Raw genomic sequence first — 20,429 nt, 5'->3', positions numbered from 1 at the left:
CCTTCCACCAGATTATACCTTAAAGCAGGCTTCCTCAAACTCTGCACTCCAGATGTTTTTGGCCTACAACTCCCATCATCCCTAGCTCACAAGACCAGCGGTCAGGGATGATGGGCATTGTAGACCCCAAACAGCTGGAGGGCCAAATTGGGCCAACACTGCTCTAGATCAGGCGTGGCCCAACTTGGCCCTCCAGCTGTCTTGGGACTACAATTGCCATCATCCCTAGCTAACAGGACCAGGGGTCAGGGATGATTGGAATTGTAGTTTGCTGACCCCTTCTTTTGATGTTTAGCCAATCGTGTTTGCGTTCGCCCTGCAGACCCCCTTGGGATTTTGCATCAGACCAAGCATTTCACCTTTTTATTTGCACACCGCCGTCTGTCCGCTTTTGCCTCCCCTCTTCTAACTTTTTGTTTCCCCCTCCGAATGTCTTGGTGATCCTTCAGAACCAACAAAACGTCTGCTTTCCTTCCAAGGGCTGGCAGAGTTGGCTCACCGGGAGTACCAGGCAGGAGACTTCGAAGCGGCCGAGAGGCACTGCATGCAACTGTGGAGACAGGAGCCCGACAACACCGGCGTCCTGTTGCTGCTCTCATCCATTCACTTTCAATGTCGCAGGCTGGACAGGTAGGAGGCTGGGGCCTTTCAAAGTAATAATAATAAAACCATAATACATTTCATTTGTATTCCGCTCTCCCCTGCTGAAGCTGGGCTCAGAGCAGCTAACACACGCTTCCTTAACCTCGGCCCTTCAGATGTTTTTTGGCCTACAACTTCTATGATCCCTAGTTGGCAAGACCAGTGGTCAGGCATGCTGGGAATTGTAGTCTCAAAACAACAGAAGGGCCGAGGCTGAGGAAGCCTGGGCTAACATCATAGAAAGCAAAAATTTAAAAAATGGTTTGTTCTTGTCTAAGCTTTAGTGTGCAGGCACCCTTCTTCAGAGACACAGAAACCGAAGTCTGTATAAGAACTAGTTCGAAAAGAGGCCTCCCAGCGTTCTCATATAAGAGCGTTCCCATATAAGAGCAGCGCAAACAGTCGGGCCTGATGAATATTTACTGTTCTCAACCCCAATCCTGCAGAAAGCCATCTAATTAGGTATTAATTTGATCCTGACTTGTTTTCAGGAGGTAATTTCATTATTGTTTGATTTTATACCAGTGTTGCATATTTGGTGTTAGCTGCCCTGAGCCTGGTTTCGACCGGGGAGGGCGAGGTACAAATAAAAGTTTTTTTTAAAGTATTTTTTATTAAAGACTAGCTGGCCCGGCTACACGTTGCTGTGGCTGATTTGTTGAAAAGGGAAAGGGAGGTGCAGTGCAAAAGTGGAAGTGTATGTTTACTGACACTTTTTCTTGCTGAAGTTGAGGATGCGTGGTTTCCTTACCGGCTCTGCAAATGCTCTGCATACCATATTTTACGCTCCATAAGACGCACTTTTCCCCTCCTAAAATGGAAGGGAAAATCGCTGTGCGTCTTATGGAGCGAAGGCTTCGCTCCCACTGCCTCCCCCCATCCCCCGCCGTGTTCGGCGGAAGGTGGGGGGAGGCAGCAGCGATGTTGCTGGATCATGCCAGCACCTCCGTTCACCGAAAGAAGCTTCTTTCGGCGAGCGGAGCTGCTAGCACGATCCACCAACACCTCCGCCGCCTCCCCCCACGTCCCGCCGAACGCGACGGGGGATGGGGGGAGGTGGCGGGAAGCGAAGGGGATGTTGGTGGATCGTGCCAGCAGCTCCTCCGTTGAGCTTTTTTTTTTTTAGGGAGGAAAGGGAACAGCCACTTTCCCCCCTAAAAAAACCCCTAAACCTAAAAAAGCTCCACAACTTTGCCCTGGACCCTTAAAAAGGGGGACTTGCCTCCCTAACAAAAACTGTAACCCAGGCACCCCCAACCTGCGACCCTCTAGATGTTTTGGCCCTCTAGATCCCTAGCTAACAGGACCAGTGGTCAGGGAGGATGGGAGTTGTAGTCCAAAACATCTGGAGGGCTGAAGGTTTGGGATCCCTGTTGTAGGCCATCTCCCTCCCATTTTCTTAAATCTAAGTCCCCCCAAATAGCGGGCATCTTATACAGTAGTACCTCTAGTTACCAATGCTTCTGGTTACGAACACTTTATGTTATGAGCTTTGCTAACCCTAAAGTAGCTGCTCCTGGTTGCAAAGTTTGTGCAATGGGAGGCCCCATTAGCGAAAGTGCGCCTCAGGATAAGAACCGTTTCAGCTGAAGAATGGACCTCTGGAACGAATTAAGTTCATAACCAGAGGTACCACTGTACATGGGGATATCTTATAGACCGAAAAATAGGGTATATCTAATTCAGAAGGTTTTTTATTTTTAAATATATTTTTTTCAGTTTAAAGTCGATTATCCTACAATCAACAGGAAAACAAGATTCTAAAGAATCTCCTGGGATCGCCTCCTCCCCTTTGTGGGTCCTTTTGTTAACCATTTCCTCTGGCATATTTTATAATAATCCACATCTTTTACATCTCCATTATGTCCAAAAGTCAACTTGATACTAAAAGTGTGATAATCATCCTGCTATATTTTGGGGAGAAAATGAACAAATTCCTATGCCCCACAAATAACCCAGGGATGCATTTTAAATAAAAGCACACATTCTACTCATGTAAAAACATGCTGATTCCTGGACTGTCCGCGGGCCGGATTTAGAAGGCGATTGGGCCGGATCCGCCCCCCCGGGCCTTAGTTTGCCTACTCATGATTTTAGCTGTCTACAATGGTTTTTAAGATAAATTATATATTTCCCCCATTCCTTATTGAAATTTTGGTCTTCCTGATTTCTGATTCTACTGGTCATTTTTGCCAATTTGGCATAATCCATAATGATGATGATGATGATGATGATGATAATAATAATAATAATAATAATAATAATAATAATAATAATATTAATATTTCTACCCTGCCCATCTGACTGGGTTTCCCCAGCCTCTCTGGGCGGCTTCCAACAAGAGATTAAAAATACATTAAAACATCAGTCCTTAAAAACTTCCTTAATAAACAGGGCTGCCTTCAGATGTCTTCTAAATTTCATATAGTTGATTACAGTGGTGCCCCGCAGGACGAAAATAATTCGTTCTGTGAGTATTTCCGTCCAGCGGGTTTTCCGTCTAGCGAAGCGGCAATGCAAACCATGGTTTTCGCTAGACGAATTTTTCCCCCCCGTCTTGTGAGGCAGCCCCATAGACAAATTCGTCTTGCGGGGCAGCCTTCCGCTAGATGAATGCGTTCGTCTAGCGAGTTTTTCGTCTAGCGAGGCATTCGTCTAGCAGGGCACCACTGTATTTCTTTTGACATCTGATGGGAGGGTGTTCCACGGTGCAGGTGCCTCCACTAAGAAGTCCCTCTGCCTGGTTCCATCAACTTAATCTGTCATTCTTCTCTGGAAAGGACTTTGTTTTCTTTCTATCTTTGGGCCGTTAAGATCTGAGCAGCTGTGGTCGCATACATCAATCTTTTCTGCTCCATTGGGAATTCAGCACCTAATTTCTGAAATACTTTTGCAATAAGACAGCTGCTTGGAGATCCTGTATTGAATGTTGCTGAAGATGGAAGCATTCTCCTCCTGGCTTCCCTGTCTTGCAATTCCCGATGTCAGATTGATGTTCATTTATCCTTAGGCATAGGGTTTGGGAAGTCGTGGGGTGGGGTGGGGGAATGGAAAACATAAAATTGAATTATTGTTATTTGTAATTGGTTATAAAAAAGGAAATTTAATTTAAAAAAAAAAATTTTTTTTAAAGAAAGTACCTGTTAGATTAAATGCCAGATGATATTGTGTTTCCCCCCCTCCCCAGGTCTGCTCACTTCAGCACTTTGGCAATCAAGCAGAATCCGCTGCTGGCCGAAGCATACTCAAATCTGGGGAACGTGTACAAGGAACGGGGCCAACTGCAGGAGGCGATCGAACACTATCGGCACGCCCTACGCCTCAAGCCGGATTTCATTGATGGATACATCAACCTCGCTGCTGCTTTAGTTGCCGCAGGTGACATGGAAGGAGCGGTGCAGGCCTATGTCTCTGCCCTGCAGTACAACCCTGTAAGTTGAATTCTGCTGGGAGCAGGGTGGATTTGATTTAAATCAAACTGATTTAAATCACGATTTAAATCACTAGTCAGTAAGGCTTGATTTAAATCATAGTTTTCTACATAAAGACTAATTCTTGCTGGTATAACTTTAATATGCAAATAGATGAAGATTTTTAGAGTAACACTTTTCATATTAGTTCTTTTATCCCCAGTTTAATAGGTTAATCATTCATATTTGGACAACTTTTCTGTTGTACTTAGGAAGGAGAAAAATAATCATTACCTTAATAATAACAATTTAAATAGATTTATTAGATCCATTCCACTCCAAACAATCAGAAAAATATTGTTTCTATTCTATTCACTGAACTTCTTGAAACTTAGCACTGAAGGGGTTGATTCTGTATTCATAGGTTTGTAGAATAATAGGATTAAGGTCTTTTTGTCAACTCTGTTCATGTTATAACATTTTTTGCTGTGAAGAAGAGGCATGTGATCTCTGCTGAGTCAAATTCAGTTTTGAGAACTGCAAAAGTAAACCAAGCATCTGTGATAATATCTTGTAGGCAGAGAAACTGCCCAATAATCTTACAAAAACCTCTGGAAGAGCATAAATGACATTGTGAATGGATTAATGGAATTTATTTACCAAAAAATTTAAACATACAGCCTTATTCTACATAATTAAAAACTAATCTTTATTTCATGATTGACTAACCTTTGGATGGTAATATATTTTCCTCAAAAAGCATTTTATTTATTTTTTTTTTAAAAATAATTAAATTTATTAAAAAAAATTATTTAAATCCAAAAACCGATTTTTATTTATTTTTATTTTTATTTAAAATCATTGATTTTTATCCACCCTGGCTGGGAGAAGGCCGAGTCCTCTCTGAAACTCAAGTCGCAGCTTTGAACCGCCGTGATTCTGAAAGCAATTCTGTTTTCAGATTTGAAACTTGGCAGCTGGCTCTTCTTATTCAGAAATGACCAAGTCTCTTAGGAAGTGGGATGCGGGTGGCGCTGTGGTGCAAACCACTGAGCCTCTTGGGCTTGCTGGTTGGAAGGTCAGCAGACCAAATCCCTACGACAGGGCGAGTGTCCACCGTTCAGTCCCAGCTCCTGCCGACCTAGCAGTTTGAAAGCATGTCCAAGCGGACGTCGCTCTCGTGGGAAGGCAAATGGTGTTTCTGTGCGCCGCTCCAGTTTCGCCAGACGCTGCTGGCCACATGACCCGGGGAAAAAGTGTCTGTGGACAAACGCCGGCTCCCTCAGCCAGTAAAGTGAGATGAGTGCTGCAACCACAGAGTCGTTCGCAACTGGACTTAATTGTCGGGGTCCTCTGCTTTTACCTTTTAAGTCTCTTAGTTATTCTCGAGTCTGTAGTGGTACTGTGCCTGTGTCTCAAGGTTTGGACTCCCCTCAGTTTCCTAGTCTTTTTTTGAAGTGGGTTTGCTGATGCATAGAAGTACGGGATCGCTTTTGCTCTGACCGTTTGAAAGAGCATTTTTAAACACTCTTAAACAAGTGCCCAGGTGATGGCTTACACTGCCCATCATAATAAATAAGATGAAAGACAAAAAATCTTTTTTAATAATTCCAGTGGCACCTTAAGGATCAACTAAAATAAGCTTTCAAGGTTATGAGCTTTCGTGTGCAATATACACTTTGTCAGATACTCAGATTTTATTTCTTTCAACTATTAGATGAGTTACTGGTTGTAAGAGGGCCCCGTGGCCAGTTTCCATCAGAAGGGTGTGAAAAGCGGTCAGTTGAAGTCTCAAAGGACTGCAAGAGGAAGGTTGCCAGAATACATTTCCCTACTATGTGGTCATTTTCATTCATGATGCCACAAGCCATCAAATTAATTCCCTCTTTCCATAATCGTTCCTCATCCTCTAATTGTATATTTTGGTGGCCAACTCCCAAGAGGCTGCGATCTACTTACAGAATTAAAAACTGGCAGTGATCTACCCCCGTTTTGAGAGGGTTTGGGTCAAAGTTGTTGACCTACCTTGGCGAAGGAAAGCCTTTTTGGGGAATACAGGTCTGTAACGAATCAGCCCTAAGTCAGTGGATTTTCTGAAACCCCCAGTGTGTTAAGAGTTAGCATTCACTCTGTTTGAATATATCATAACTGGATAATTCTGTTTCTCTCAGATCAGAATATATTTCGCTCAATACTCCACAAATTTGTGGTCTCAGATATACCATTCAGTTCTCTTCAGATATCTGCAATTCTTTACACACACTCTCAAAACTAAATAGCCTCCACGTCATCCCCATTCACATGCTTAGGGAAGCGTTTTAAGTTGGCTGAGGTAAATTCAATATTATCTCAGCTCTGAGGTAATTCTGCCCTCAGCTGAATTTCTTCTAACATCATCCTTCCCACCTGCACCTCCTTCTCTAAAGTTAATCTCTCTTGCTCTAATTGTATTTTTAACTTTTCCGATTGCATTCTCTCCTCTGAAGCTAACCTAGCTTGCTCACTTTCTGCCTCAGTTCGGGCCAATTCTACTTTCATTTTCATTATTTCTATTTCAGAACTAGGGTCTTCTCTTTCCTCAACCCCACTTGTACTTTCATCTCCTTTGACATCTCTTGCTTTTCTTAGATGCGCCATTCCCTTCACAGGAATATATCGTCTCAACTACACCAAACTCTGGTGTGTGGGTTACGGATTCTAATCGCGACACAGCCACCAATTTAATGCGACGAACCTCCTCTTCACACTCTCCCTTTGTTACTAAGTGAATTTCTAATCAGGTGTTCCGGGTCAAATTTCAATCCACCCCACCTGTCCCTCTGAGGTCCGCCTGTGATGTCAATCCCCTTTTATTTATAATCTGGGAATCTCTTAGTAACGGGAGTTTTCTTGTCCAGCTGCCGTGACCGGTTTTATCCTCTGCTCTGGGCTTCAGGGGTTAAACTCCTCTTTGCCTACAGTTCAGGGTCTTGGTCTCTCTCTCTCTCTATCCCCCACTGTATCAATTAGCTAAGCCCTCTTAGCAACTCTGTGGCATTACCAAGGTTTCCGCCCACTAGCCCCTCCTGAGGGGGCTAGTGGGCGGAACTATCACCCTGCAGGTCAGTTTTGTCCTTTCCCTGAGTTCACCACCTCATGAGCATACATAACTCGCTGGACCAAATAAACGACAATACTTTCTTAGCGCAACAATAACAAGTCTTTATTTCTTTCAGAACATAACGGTTTCAGTAATTCAATCATTTATAAGCTTAGTTTCATTACAGCGTAAACTCTTTCTTTCAGCATCACATACCCATCTTCAACCTATCCTAACCTACCCACAACTATCCTGGCCCCACACCCTCCTCCCAGTCACCACTCACTCCCTCCCTCTTCTCTCCCTTGACCAACGGCCACTCCCTCCTTTTAATGTGCGGAATGTCCCGCCTCCCACGAGCGAGCTGCCATTCAAACAGAGTGAATTCTAACTCTTAACACACTGGGGGTTTCTGAAAATCCACTGACTTAGGGCTGATTTGTTACAAGGTCAAAGCTCATACCTTGAAAGCTTACATTTAGTTGAACTTTAAGGTGCTACTTGAATTATTCTAAAATATTTTTTCATGGCACTCTCCTTTCATTGCTTGTGTCTCCCTTCTATTGTTGTTACCAGTCCAGGAAGAGCAGAGAACATACAGCCACATTATACATATATTAATCTGGGGTAGTGCTTTGGGGGGTCTTAAGTGGGGCTGACTTTGTCCCCACGTTGAATCGACAAGGGAGTTTCCTGCTGTGTTATTCTTGGTGGTGTTTTCAAGACCTGTCCGTTTCCACAAGGTTCTGATGTTTAAAGGAACCAAGCATACAAAGAACGAAGATAATGAGAGACCGTACAATCTCTATATATAGTGGTACCTTGGTTCTCAAACTGAATCCATTCCAGAAGTCCGTCCCAAAACCAAGGTGCAGTTTCGCATAGAGAAGAATGCAAAACAGATTAATCTGTTCCAGACTTTGAAAAACAACCCCTAAAACAGGCATTTCACATGAATTTTACTATCTAACGCAGGCATGGCCAAACTACAACTCCCATCATCCGTAGCTAACGGAACCAGTGGTCAGGGATGATGAGAATTGTAGTCCCAAAACATCTTGGGAGCCAAGTTTTGGCCATGCCTGATCTAACGAGACCATTGATCCATAAAATGAAAGTAATCATCAATGTTCTGTACAGTGGTACCTTGGGTTATGTATGCTTCGGGTTGCGTACTTTTCAGGTTATGAACTCCGCTAACCCGGAAGCACAACCCGATGTGCTCACGATTTGCGCATGCACAGAGCATTTTTTGCGTTTTTTGGGGGGGTTTCAGTCTGCACATGCACATCCTTTCCGGGTTACGTACTATAACCCGGAATGAATTAAGTACGTGACCCGGGGTACCACTGTACTATAAAAGAAATAAGACACTATCGTAGATGATAAAAATTAAAATTAATTTTTCCCCTGACCTGAACTGATGATAGTCATTGTTTGGATAGGGGGCTTTGATGCATTTCTGCAGTCACACAATCAATCATAAAACAAAAAACAAGCCTGTCACAAAAATGAAAAGGCCACACAAACAAAAAACGCAAAAAATAGCAAAAACAAAAGCGCCAAATATCGTCTCAAAACACTGCCATCAGAAATGGAAGGCTTTATTTATGATGGGGTGTGTGTGAGGTTGCTGTAGTGGCTTCACGGGAGTAAAAAGTCCTGACTCTGGATCCTCTTATTTACAGGATTTATTGTACAACTATATACATTGCAGAGCTCAAAAGTCTGTGACCGTCTCAGTCACTTTCAGATCCCGGAAGTGGTGCCCCCAACAAAAGAACTTGGGCACACCAAGTCTCCTCCTCTCATCCCTGCGTTTCACTCCTCTACACAATTGGGGCAACGGAACTGTTGTAGCCCCCTCCTCGGCTGAGCCGCTTAATCGGTGCTGGGAGTCTGGAGCATCCCACAGTCCCCTCCCCACGGAGCTCTTCCTGCCTGTTGCTCCTGCAGGAGGTCTCCCTGCTGCTCTGGTGGTGTTGGGAACCATCAGCCTCGCAGAGCCCTTCCACCACTCCGCTGGGCTCTGACGGGGGCTTAAATTAGCTGCTTAAGGATAAAATGGGATGAAGAAAAAACCTTAATTACAAGGGGGGGGCTTAAATTTGCTGCGCAAGGGTAAAACGGGATAAAAAAAGTCTTAATTATGATGCAGGGGGACGGAGGGACTCAAATTTGCTGTGCAACAGACGGAAGCTCAGGAGCATGTTCGGCTTCTGAGGCAAAGTTCAAAAAAACGGAACACCCCCTTCCGGTCTTGCAGCCTTCGGGTTCCGAGTTCAGGAATTAAGCTGCTCGAGAACCGAGATCCCACTGTATATGATCTTTTGATGTCACCATTGCCTCTTTTAGGGACTGACCCGATGCATTTAATTTCCAGGACTTGTACTGTGTGCGTAGTGACCTGGGGAATCTGCTGAAAGCCCTGGGTCGCTTGGAAGAAGCCAAGGTAGGTGTTCTGTAGAATGAGTTTTAAAACATCAGTCTTTTGAGAATGTGAACGCTTGCGCCAAGTCTTCGATGCTCCGCTGACCTGCGAGACTCCCGAGAAATGGCTGAGAAGCCGAAGGCCTTGAATTCCCCCAGCGTAGTTGCGGGGCCAGATCTGGCAAGCCCCTGTTAATACTTGGTTTTAAGACATTGAGTCTTGCCGCAGAACGAGACTACCCACTATTGTGATGTGACTCAGGGGCGCCACCATTCTCTGATCTGGAAAGAAACATTCCTTCCAAACTGAGGCTTGCCTGCTGACTTAGTCCGCGATTCCTGTGAGAAGCAGGTGCTCTTCTAAAGTCCTTTGCGGCTTGTAAGTGGAGAAGAACCTTATCGAATGTTTCCTTCTGAATATAGCATTGAAAAAAAGACGATTCTTTAAACTCCTCCCCCCCTCCCCTCCCCTCCCCTCCCCGTCTCCACAGTGGAAGAAAGGCTGGCAAACATGTTTTTCTTGTTTGCTTCCTTCCTGGTTTGCTTCCTTCGAACAATCTGTCTTTGTCCAAAGGATTGAGTGACGTGGCTGGTTTGCTCGGGAGATGAGCTGATCAAAGAAAAACATGTGGCCGAGAGTGGGAAGGTGGCTTCTAGCAGTCTGGTTTCCAGCCGAGAATTCGAACCCCAAAATGACTCTCCCGCCAAGCGGGGGCTTTCCAACGGGACCCGAAATTGCCTTGTTACAAGCCACCTTAACGCAGCTGCTGGGGTGCGGAGGAACGAGGAGTAGCTCCGGAGGTCCTTCGCTTCCAGCCCCACGCGCCTGCGTCCAAGTGGGGTGCGTCAACAGTGTAGCTTCCGCCTGGTTGCCGTTCAGGGTGGGGGGGGGGGGAGAAGAGGAAAAAGGCTGATTTGTGGTAGAATCCACTCTTGGGTTCTGGGAATGGACAAATTCCAAGCACTGATTGGGCAGGCAGCCGCTCCAGGCAGCCCCATTGCGTCGACTCTGAATGGGGCGGCGGCGTCCAAATGCCTTCTCCAAAGCACCAGGCGGACTGCTAACTCGAATCGCACGCCACTGCAGCTTCTAGCGTGACCGGTCACCGGCCGAGACACTGCGCCTGCCTTAGGTTGCTGACTTCTTTGTTTCAGAGATCTGGAGAGACACGCCTAGCTTGAAAGTGTTATTCCGTTTTTCGCAAGAACTCCATTAAGCGGGGAGGGGGGGATATAGCTATATATATTCTGGACAAACGGCAATGTATTTCTTTGGCCATCAGTGCATTTGCAAGACCAAACCAGCACAATCTTTACCACCTGAATTGAAATTCAATTGTTGCAGGAGTTTCGGAGCCTTTCTTCCAGTTTACTGTTGCCTCCCATTAACCCCTTCCCCTTTTTGCATGCCCCCCCCCGTTACAGACCAACCACCCCCACCCCCACCCCCCGTGTTAAGACGTACCCAGAGATTTTTGATTGCTTTGTTGGAACTTTTTACTAATGATCTTGTTTTATTTTCTCTCTCGTTTTTGGTTTTCCACCACTGATATTACATTTAGAAGGTTTCAGGTGGGGGAAACCTTTTCCATGCGTAAGGAGAGGGAGCTCGAGGGCTGGATCTAAAGCAGAAACTCCTCCTCCTCCTCCTCTTCCAGGAAGGAACGCACCGAAAACTCACATGAGAAATATGGTAACGGGTTTGTAACTGCCACGACAAAAACCATTTGCTCCATGCCTGAATCTTCTGTTTTGTGGCTTCGGAAACTGCTTAAGTATTTTCTGTACGAGCGAGTAATTGATAGTCCTAGCCACATTTCTTTCCGAGAAATAAACGTAAAAAAAAGTACCTTAAGATTTGAAAGAGATAATTGGGAAAGGACTTAGTTAAAAGCACCTAACTCTTCCCGGTGGTTCATTTTTTTATCCTTTTTCCTTCTTTGTTTGGATTGCAGCGTTCTGCTCTGCTGATGACGCGCTGTGGTCCTGCGGTAGCGCAAAGGCAGCGCTGCGGAAATGCGCACGGCGTGCGATGGGGCCCTTGTGAATGGTGGACTAGACGATTCATCTCCACCCAGGCGGCTCCTCTAGGCCTCTCGGCGAAATTGGGTTGCAATGCATCGAGGTTTCTGGCACAAATTTAAGACACCCCCCCCACAAGTTTCTGTGCGGGCCTGTCCGGCAGATGAATCAGTCTTGTTGGCTACTCACAGCACCCAGGGGCGTTGCGGCAAAGCGCGGCAGTTGGCAGCGAGGGCGCGTGCAGCGTGCTGTTAGGGGGCGCCAGCGACTTCTCGCGCTCGCATTGCAGGGACCGGGACCTTTGTGCAAAGCTGTCATTTGAGGTTGTGAAGGTAACATTCAGGTGTGCGTCCTGCACAGGTGAGTTCAGGGTTGGAGAGCAAAATTTTTGTTCTTTAAAAAGAGAGACCATGTCTTTCATGGGGTATCCTGGATCTTCTAATGTAATTTCTACTTACAGTGGTTCCTTGGTTCTCAAACTGAATCCATTCCAAAACCAAAGCGTTCTAAAACCGAGGCATGCTTTCCAATGGAAAGGAATACAAAACAGATCCATCCATTCCAGACTTTAAAAAACAACCCCGAAAACAGCCATTGAACGCGAATTTTGCTATCTTAACAAGACCATTGATCCAGAAAATGAAAGCAATAATGTACTGTACTATACAAGAAATAAGAGTATTGCAGATGATTAAAAAAAAAAAATTCTGACCTGAACTGATGATAGTCATTGTTTGGATGGGGGGCTTTTATCCATTTCCGTAGTCACGCAATCAATCAATCTGTAGCTGAACTGGGTTCCACACAGTCACAAAAATTAATCGAAAAACCCTCTGAAACAAAATCACAAAATAAGTTGCAAAAACCAAAGCACCAAACTTAATCTGTTCCGGAGGCCCGTTGGAATTCCGAAATATTCCGGCACCCCGGAAACAAAAAGCTCCAGAAACCAGAATGCTTCCTTACGGGTTTTTGGCGTTTGGGAACCAAGGCGTTTGAGTAGCAGAGATTTTGTGACTCCCAAAAGGATACCTGCGCTTTGTCCATTAGGGAAGTTCTTACAATGCTAGGGATTATATAGCTACAGTGGTACCTTGCAAGACGAACGCCTCACTAGATGAAAGGCATTCGCTAACGAAAGGGTGACTCGCAAGACAAATTTTCCTATGGCCGAATCGTTTTGCGATTTTTCCTGTGGCCGAATCGTTTTGCGATTTTTTTTGTAAGACCGCGCTTCCTCCGACTGTGCTTCGCAAGATGAAATTTCCGCTATATGACAACACTCGCGGAACGAATTAATTTCGTCTTGCGAGGCACCACTGTATGTCTGAAATTTCATGCATATCAGTTAATATCTTGACCCAGCTCCCAGCCTTCACGACATAGGGAAATGGCCAAATAAACAGCTATTTTTGTGGAGGAGGGTCAAGATATCAACTGATATGCATGAAATTTCATATATAGCTGTATAATCCATAGTGTAGTAAGGTAAGACCTTTGGAGCAGGCATTTTTTTTATTAACAGCCCTACTGAACACCCAATGCTTTTCAGTGGAACAGAGTCAAGATATTAACTGATATGCATAGAATTTCAGATACAGCTATATATTCCCTTGTGTAGTATATGAAGCGGATGCCAGCAAGGTCGAACCTTCCTGTAAAATAAGAATTTAAAGCTTCCTTCCAGGTGTTCGGCGTTTGAGAACTAAGGCCCTGCTGTCGTTTCAACTTAACTGGAGAATATTTGGGAGAGACAGGCCTCAAGGTCACCTGACCTCAGCCGGGATGCTATCTAAACTGCGTCGCAATCCAAACGGCGGCATATCGGAAACTGGTTGCGAATGCTAAAGCAGCTGTCCCGGCCTTGGCCGAGGAATTGCTTGCTAGGAAAGAATTGCTATATATCGAAGGATCAGCATAACTGACAATGGTGGATTTGCACTCGGGTCCTGGTTTGCGCCGGCGCAGCAACCACCAGCCAGCACGCTAGTTTTGGCGCCAGCGAGCGAGCCTCTACTGCAGGATCACTTTTGGCCGGTCATAGAAGGGATACTAACTGGGACTTTTCTCTTGCTTTTCTTTTGTGCAAATACCCCCTCCCCCCTGCACCTATCTACCTTGCGTCGCTCCCAAGGCCTGCTACCTGAAAGCCATCGAGACCCAGCCCAACTTTGCTGTGGCCTGGAGTAACCTCGGCTGCGTGTTCAACGCGCAAGGGGAAATCTGGCTGGCGATTCATCACTTTGAGAAGGTACCTGTTACGGGGTTTCTGGGCTCTAGATGGGAAGGCCTGGAAAAATAATAATGATAACTATCCAATATAAGCCCCATTAATCTAGCTAGTAGCATTCTCTCTTCTTTTAAATAATTTTTTATTAATTTTTTCATTACAGTACAGTTGATATTCCCTGCATAAATAGATAGATTAGATAGATGATATGTAGATTACCGTATTTTTTGCTCCATAAAACACTTTTTTCCTCCTAAAAAGAAAGGGGCAATGTCTGTGTGTATTATGGAGCGAATGTGTGGTCTGACGCTGGCTCCCTTTCTGGCCCCGCCACCTTGGCCAGGCCTCCATTGTTGAATGCTGGCAGTGACATGTGACTGGCTGATTAGTTTATCTGTCTGGAATCTGTAGAAACTGTTCCCTTTCCTTTCCTAAAGAAACTGCAGAACTGTGAGTTGAACCCCATAAAAACAGGATTTTTCCCCTTTGCAAAAGAAGCTGCACAACTTTGAGCTGATCCCCCCCCCCCAAATGGGACTTTCCTCCTCTAAAAACTAGGCGCGTCTTATGGTCAGGTGTGTCTTATGGAGCGAAAAATACATTAGATTAGATTAGGTAGGTAGATGGATAAATAGATTAGGTAGGTAGATAGATTAGGTACCGTAGGTAGGTAGGTAGATTTGGCCCTCCAGGTGCTTTGGACTACAGTTCCCATCCTCCCTGACCACTGGTCCTGTTAGCTAGGGATGATGGGAGTTGTAGCCCAAAACAGCTGGAGGGCCACAGGTTGGGGATACCTGACCTAGAGCAGTGGTGGCCAAACTTGGCCCTCCCGCTGTTTGGGGACTACAGTGCCCATCATCGCTGGCCACTGGTCCTGTTAGCTAGGGATGATGGGCATTGTAGTCTCAAAACATCTGAAGGGCCAAGTTTGGCCATGCCTGGATTAGATGTAGGTAGGTAGATGTGCTAGGTAGGTAGGTAGGTGGGAGGCAGCCTAGGTCAAAGTTGACCCACTTTTAAAAAAGTAATCATGCTGTTATATTAGTAATAAAAATCTGTTTTTTTAAATATTCTCAGGCGGTGACCCTGGACCCCAACTTCCTGGATGCTTACATTAATCTGGGGAATGTCTTGAAGGAGGCGCGTATATTTGACAGGTAAGCAAATAGACTTATAGCTTATATTTTCTTTTTTATGTAAATGGTTTGTTGGTTTTCGTATAATCACATTACGTATTGTATTCTCAATTTTGTGGCTGCACTCATACCCAAACTAACTACCATTGAATCCCTTGTTGCCTTAGAGGGTGGATTTGATTTAAATCAAATCGATTTAAATCACAATTTAAATCCCTAATCCGTAAGACTTTATTTAAATCCTCTTTTTACCGAAAGGTTCAACGTTGCTGCCATCCTCTTCATATTGAAAAGCAGAGGAAGGTTTCTGTTTTGGAACAATTTACAGAAAGGTTCAACCTTGCTGGCATCCTCTTAACATTGACAACTGGAGGCAGGTTTCTTTTTTGGAATCGTCAATTTTCAGAGTTGTTTTGACCGTTCTATCAAAAAGAAGGCTTCCTTTTCAGAATAATCAAATCCCTTTTTTACGGAAAGGTTCAGCTTTGCTGGCATCCACTTAATCGTCCTCCCAAAGCATTTTTTTAAAATCAGATTTTTATCCAACCTGGTGACAATGAAAGTGAACCAGTCCTTGATCTTATTTCAGAGCCGTTGCAGCCTACCTACGGGCCCTGAGCCTGAGTCCCAACCACGCCGTCGTCCATGGCAACCTGGCCTGTGTGTATTATGAACAGGGGCTGATCGATCTGGCAATTGATACCTACAAGCGGGCCATTGAGCTGCAGCCCCACTTCCCTGACGCCTACTGCAACCTGGCCAACGCGCTCAAAGAGAAAGGCAGTGTAAGAAACCAGTCCCTTTTCCCTTGGTATGGGAGGAACATGTTTTATAGATGGTACTTAACACCTGCCAAAATAGCTAAAATGTATAAATCAAAGGCAAACCTGTGCTGGAGATGCAGTAAAGCAGAAGGGACACATACATGTCTTGTGGGCTTGTGAAAAAATCAAAAGTTTCTTGGCTATAGTATATGATGAACTTAAAAAAAGGTTTAAATATAATTTTGTGAAAAATACAGAAGCTTTCCTATTAGGCGGTGGTTTCCAAACTTTTTTCAAAGAGGGCCGGATTTGATGAAGTGAAGGATCAAAGTTGTTGAGCTTTTTTAAGGATTGAAGTTGTAAGGTTTGTGTGAAGGAGCCCAAACAATCTTTTGCAGTTTTATTGTGCAAACTATTTACAGTGCAGAGCTACAAAAAGCATGTCTGTCTCAGTCGCTGGCAGAATCCGGGAGTGGCCCCTTCCGGTTTCTCCCCCAGAATAATAACTTCGGCACCCCAAGTCTCCTCCTACCCTCCTTGCGTTTCACCCCTCTGCGCAACTGGGGTGCTGGAAGTGGCGTGCTTCCCTCCTGACCAGCCAGGCAAGGTGAGCGCAGGGTCTCAGGAACATCCCTAAGCCCTCTCCCCGCCAGGCTGGTTCATTCCCTCTCCTTCCCACTGGAGATGTGACGGCTTTCCCCACTGGAAGAGGTGCTGCTGCTGAAAAAGGCGTCAGGGCTCTCTGTATGCTAACAGACCCTCCGTTCCCCTCCACGGGCCAGGCGGCAGTTCCCTGACAGAATTTGTTGAGATTTTAGGATTTTACCCCAGGAAATAAACTGCCACAGGGGCCAGATTAAACTGACCAGCAGCCCCGATTTATGCCCCCGAAATGGATTTTGCACATTCCTGCTATAATTTTTAATAAATTTTCCTATTTTCCCTTTGTCACGTTCATGTCAAATCATATCGTCACATAAAACTTTGCTCATACCGAGCATCAACTCCCCCCCCCCGTTCCCACTCCGTGGTTTTCTTAAGCAGTTACAATCCTCTTAGCATTTCTATATCACCCTATAAAAATTGTCCACCCTATAAAAATTATTTACCTTCTTGCTCTACTTAAAAGAATTTACTTTAGCATTTGTAAATCACTTTCAAAAATTAAAATATTTTACTGTAAATCAAACCAGCAAACGTTCTCAGATGTTTACAATGTTCTTTCACATCTTGTACAAATTTACTCCAGTCGATTTCAAACAGTTTGTTGTGCCAGTTTTGGATTTTCCCTGCCAACTTTGCCAGTTCTGCATATTCAATCGTTTTTGACTGCCATTCTTCCAAAGTTGGAAGATCCTGCCGCTTCCATTTCTGGGCTAAAAATATCCTTGCAGCTGTGGTAGCATACATAAGTCTACTTTTGGAATTTCTTCTCCCACAATACCCAATAGAAAAGCCTCCTTTTAAAAAATAAAAGTATATTTAAAGAGCTTTTTCAATTACTTGTAAATCATATCCCATCCCAGTAGACTTTGACTTTACTGCATGTCCACCACCTATGGAAGAAATTCACTTCCTTCTTGCATTTGCAGCATACCTTATCTTGAGTTCTATAGATTTTAGCAAGTTTAGTCGCTGCCAAATACCACCTATACGTCTTCCTTAAGTGCTTTACATGCAGTAAATTTTATTGTTTTTGTCCATAATCTTTCCCACTTATCTAATTCAGTGTTATGACCAAAATCTTGAGCCCGTTTAATCATAACCGACTTAACCTCATCCTTTATATGCCATTCTAATAAAAACTCATACGTTTTTGGCAATGTTTTTCTTTTACTGTCTAGCAACTCTGTCTGTAGTTTTGTTTTAGTATGACCAAAACCATTTTCCTTACTGTCTTCCTTCAATACATCTTGCAATTGATGGTAAGTGTCCGGGAAAGAGAGTTTGAATTGGATTAGTCCGATCTTGTATTTATGTTCCCCTAAAGCAAGGATGTCCAAAGTCAATTTAGGGGCCCTTCCACCCATCTCTCCTAGATCTCAGAATGCATTGGTTTTGTCATATTTCCTGCTGTCCTTCGTCAATCCACGCCTGCCAAAGAATTTAAATTTTCCCAATGTTCTTTTAGACCAGGAATGTCCAAAGTCCGTTCCGGGGGCCTAATCCGGCCCTCTGGTCAATTTAATCCGGCCCTCGTGGCAGTTTATTCACTAGGGCAAAACTCCCCCCCAAAAAGCTCAAGAACTTCAATCTTAAAAAAAGCTCAGCACCTTTGGGGTTAAATCCTGCCGGTCAATTTAATCCGGGCCCTGTGACAGTATATGTCCTGGGGTAAAATCATAAAAATAGCTCAACAATTTGGGGGTTTCGCTGTTAATATGCTTCTTCTTAATTGCCTTTCACTATTAATATACTACTTAATTGTATTTCAGTTCAACAATGTGTTGATAAAATACATCTTTTGTGATGTGCAAATGGCTTGAGATACCTATTAGGTCCAACAGTTACCATATAGCATATATTCTATTAAAAAAATGACAATTGGTTGTTGACAGTTTGACATATTAAAAAAAAAATTAACTGATACGCATGAAATTTTAGATATAGCTATATAATCTCTAGTGTAGTAAGATAAGACCTTTGGAGCAGGCATTTTCAAAAAAGTTTTTTATGAACCATCCTAATATCAAGGGGCCCGTTACTTTCACGAGCTGAGGGCCGCATCAGACCTCAATCCGGCCCTGAATCAGGGCCATTGCAGTGCAGCCTTTGGGGCGCCTGTGAACAACATACCAGTACTCACGTAAAAACACTGTTTTGTGTTTTGAAGGTTGCCGAAGCGGAGGAATGCTACAACACAGCTCTCCGTTTATGCCCGACTCACGCGGATTCTCTTAATAACCTGGCGAACATCAAGAGAGAACAAGGGAATATCGAGGAGGCTGTCCGCCTCTACCGGAAAGCTCTTGAGGTATGTGCGTGGAGAATTACAACAACAATATTTATAATAATTGACACACAAGGGTGAGGCATGTGTACCCTGGATGCCTAGTCTGGGTCTTTTAAAAATCGCCAATCAGATTTTTTGTGATCAATAACGGAAATAATGGTGAAGAACTGAAAGTGAAATAGCATTTTGACATGGCGTTCATTCGGTCCAATAAGTCACTTTTGGAAGGAAAAGGGTCTGTCCCTCTTTTTATAGTCCCGGGCCTCCTGGAATGACCGAAAATCTGCTTTGTCATCAGAAGAACAAAGTAAGGTGTTGAGGAATGGTACAGAAATTGAAATAAAAGCTGGGCACGTGCCGTTCTCTGTGTTGGCGGAGCTTGATCCCCTGATAGTCTTACTTTCTAACAGTATTTCCGATGCGTATGAAAAAGGCAGTCCATAGGCCCCTTATTACAAGTCATTCAAAATGGAGATTTATTTCACACCCACAACCCTGGAGCCTCATAGAGCGGCCTCCGTCTCTTTAGAATGCAGCCTTTTCGTGTATACTAAAAGCGAGCTTCTTCCCTGCAGGTCTTCCCGGAGTTTGCAGCTGCGCATTCGAATTTAGCCAGCGTTTTGCAACAGCAAGGGAAGCTCCAGGAGGCCCTCATGCATTACAAGGAGGCCATTAGGTGAGCTTCCTAAGACATGGAAAAAATAGACTGAAAGAGCTCCTTCTTATTGTATTTTAATCTTTTGCTGGAAACCGCCCAGAGTGGTTGGGTATAAATAATAAATTACTACTACTACTACTACACACGAGCTGGTCTGATGCCTGTGGGAAAGCTCTCCTCTTGTGGATAATGCGCTTTCTCTTTTTTCTTTTAAGTTTTTTATTTTCAGTTTTTTATTTTATTTTAACATTTCCATACAATCCAAACATTTTCCATACATAACGCAGGCATGTGTATCATGAACGCACAAAAAAACCCAGAAGAAGCGTGATTTGAGCACTTCTGCGCATGCCAGAAGTCCAACCATCTTGTCCTCTGTCGTCCCCTTCTCCTTGTGCCCTCCATCTTTCCCAACATCAGGGTCTTTTCCAGGGAGTCTTCTCTTCTCATGAGGTGGCTAAAGTATTAGAGCCTCAGCTTCAGGATCTCTCCTTCCAGTGAGCACACAGGGCTGATTTCCTTCAGAATGGATAGGTTTCATCTTCTTGCAGTCCATGGGACTCTGAAGAATCTCCTCCAGCACCATAATTCAAAAGCATCAATTCTTTGGTGATCAGTCTTCTTTATGGTCCAGCTCTCACTTCCATACATTACTACTGGGAAAACCATAGCTTTAACTATACGGACCTTTGTCGGCAAGGTGATGTCTCTTCATGTACAATTATTTTAATTTGTTCACACGCCCACCACATACGCATTATTGTTCCTGTTTCTTTATTACATCTCCAGCACAGATTCAAACTCAATTTATACATCCTAGCTAATTTTACCGGTGTTAAATACCTAGCTAATTTTACCGCCGTTAAATATAAAACATCTTAATAAAGTTCTCCTTGATTGTATACGAGGCGGTAAATTTTATGTCCTCTTTCCAGAGTTTTTCCCATTGCTCAACATAAATTGTATGTCTGAGATCTTTAGACCATTTTACCATTGTTTCCTTGATTTCTTGATCAATTAAATCCCAATTTAGTAATAAATTTATATGTTCTAGATAATAATTTTGTATTATTTTGGATTACTTTGCTATCAAATTTAGAAT

At 44.0% G+C, this 20,429-nt stretch overlaps 1 protein-coding gene across 3 annotated transcripts in view; it reads left to right on the top strand.

Moving 5' to 3' along the window:
- OGT (O-linked N-acetylglucosamine (GlcNAc) transferase) overlaps window positions 1-20,429 on the top strand; it is an 81,812-nt gene that overhangs the window by 7,838 nt on the left and 53,545 nt on the right. For 2 of the 3 annotated variants that reach the window (XM_033138235.1, XM_033138237.1), the window contains exons 2-9: window positions 450-630; window positions 3,830-4,073; window positions 9,515-9,583; window positions 13,718-13,834; window positions 14,894-14,973; window positions 15,542-15,737; window positions 18,550-18,690; window positions 19,245-19,345. In XM_033138235.1, the coding sequence (XP_032994126.1) occupies window positions 450-630; window positions 3,830-4,073; window positions 9,515-9,583; window positions 13,718-13,834; window positions 14,894-14,973; window positions 15,542-15,737; window positions 18,550-18,690; window positions 19,245-19,345 (1,129 nt within the window). The remainder of the gene's footprint in view (window positions 1-449; window positions 631-3,829; window positions 4,074-9,514; window positions 9,584-13,717; window positions 13,835-14,893; window positions 14,974-15,541; window positions 15,738-18,549; window positions 18,691-19,244; window positions 19,346-20,429) is intronic. The other variant, XM_033138236.1, reaches the window with a different exon arrangement.

Source organism: Lacerta agilis, chromosome Z, assembly GCF_009819535.1.
Source record: "Lacerta agilis isolate rLacAgi1 chromosome Z, rLacAgi1.pri, whole genome shotgun sequence".
Taxonomy (NCBI): domain Eukaryota; kingdom Metazoa; phylum Chordata; class Lepidosauria; order Squamata; family Lacertidae; genus Lacerta; species Lacerta agilis.
Note: the sequence above shows the minus strand (reverse complement) of the source record. Positions and strands in the feature narration are given on the sequence as shown.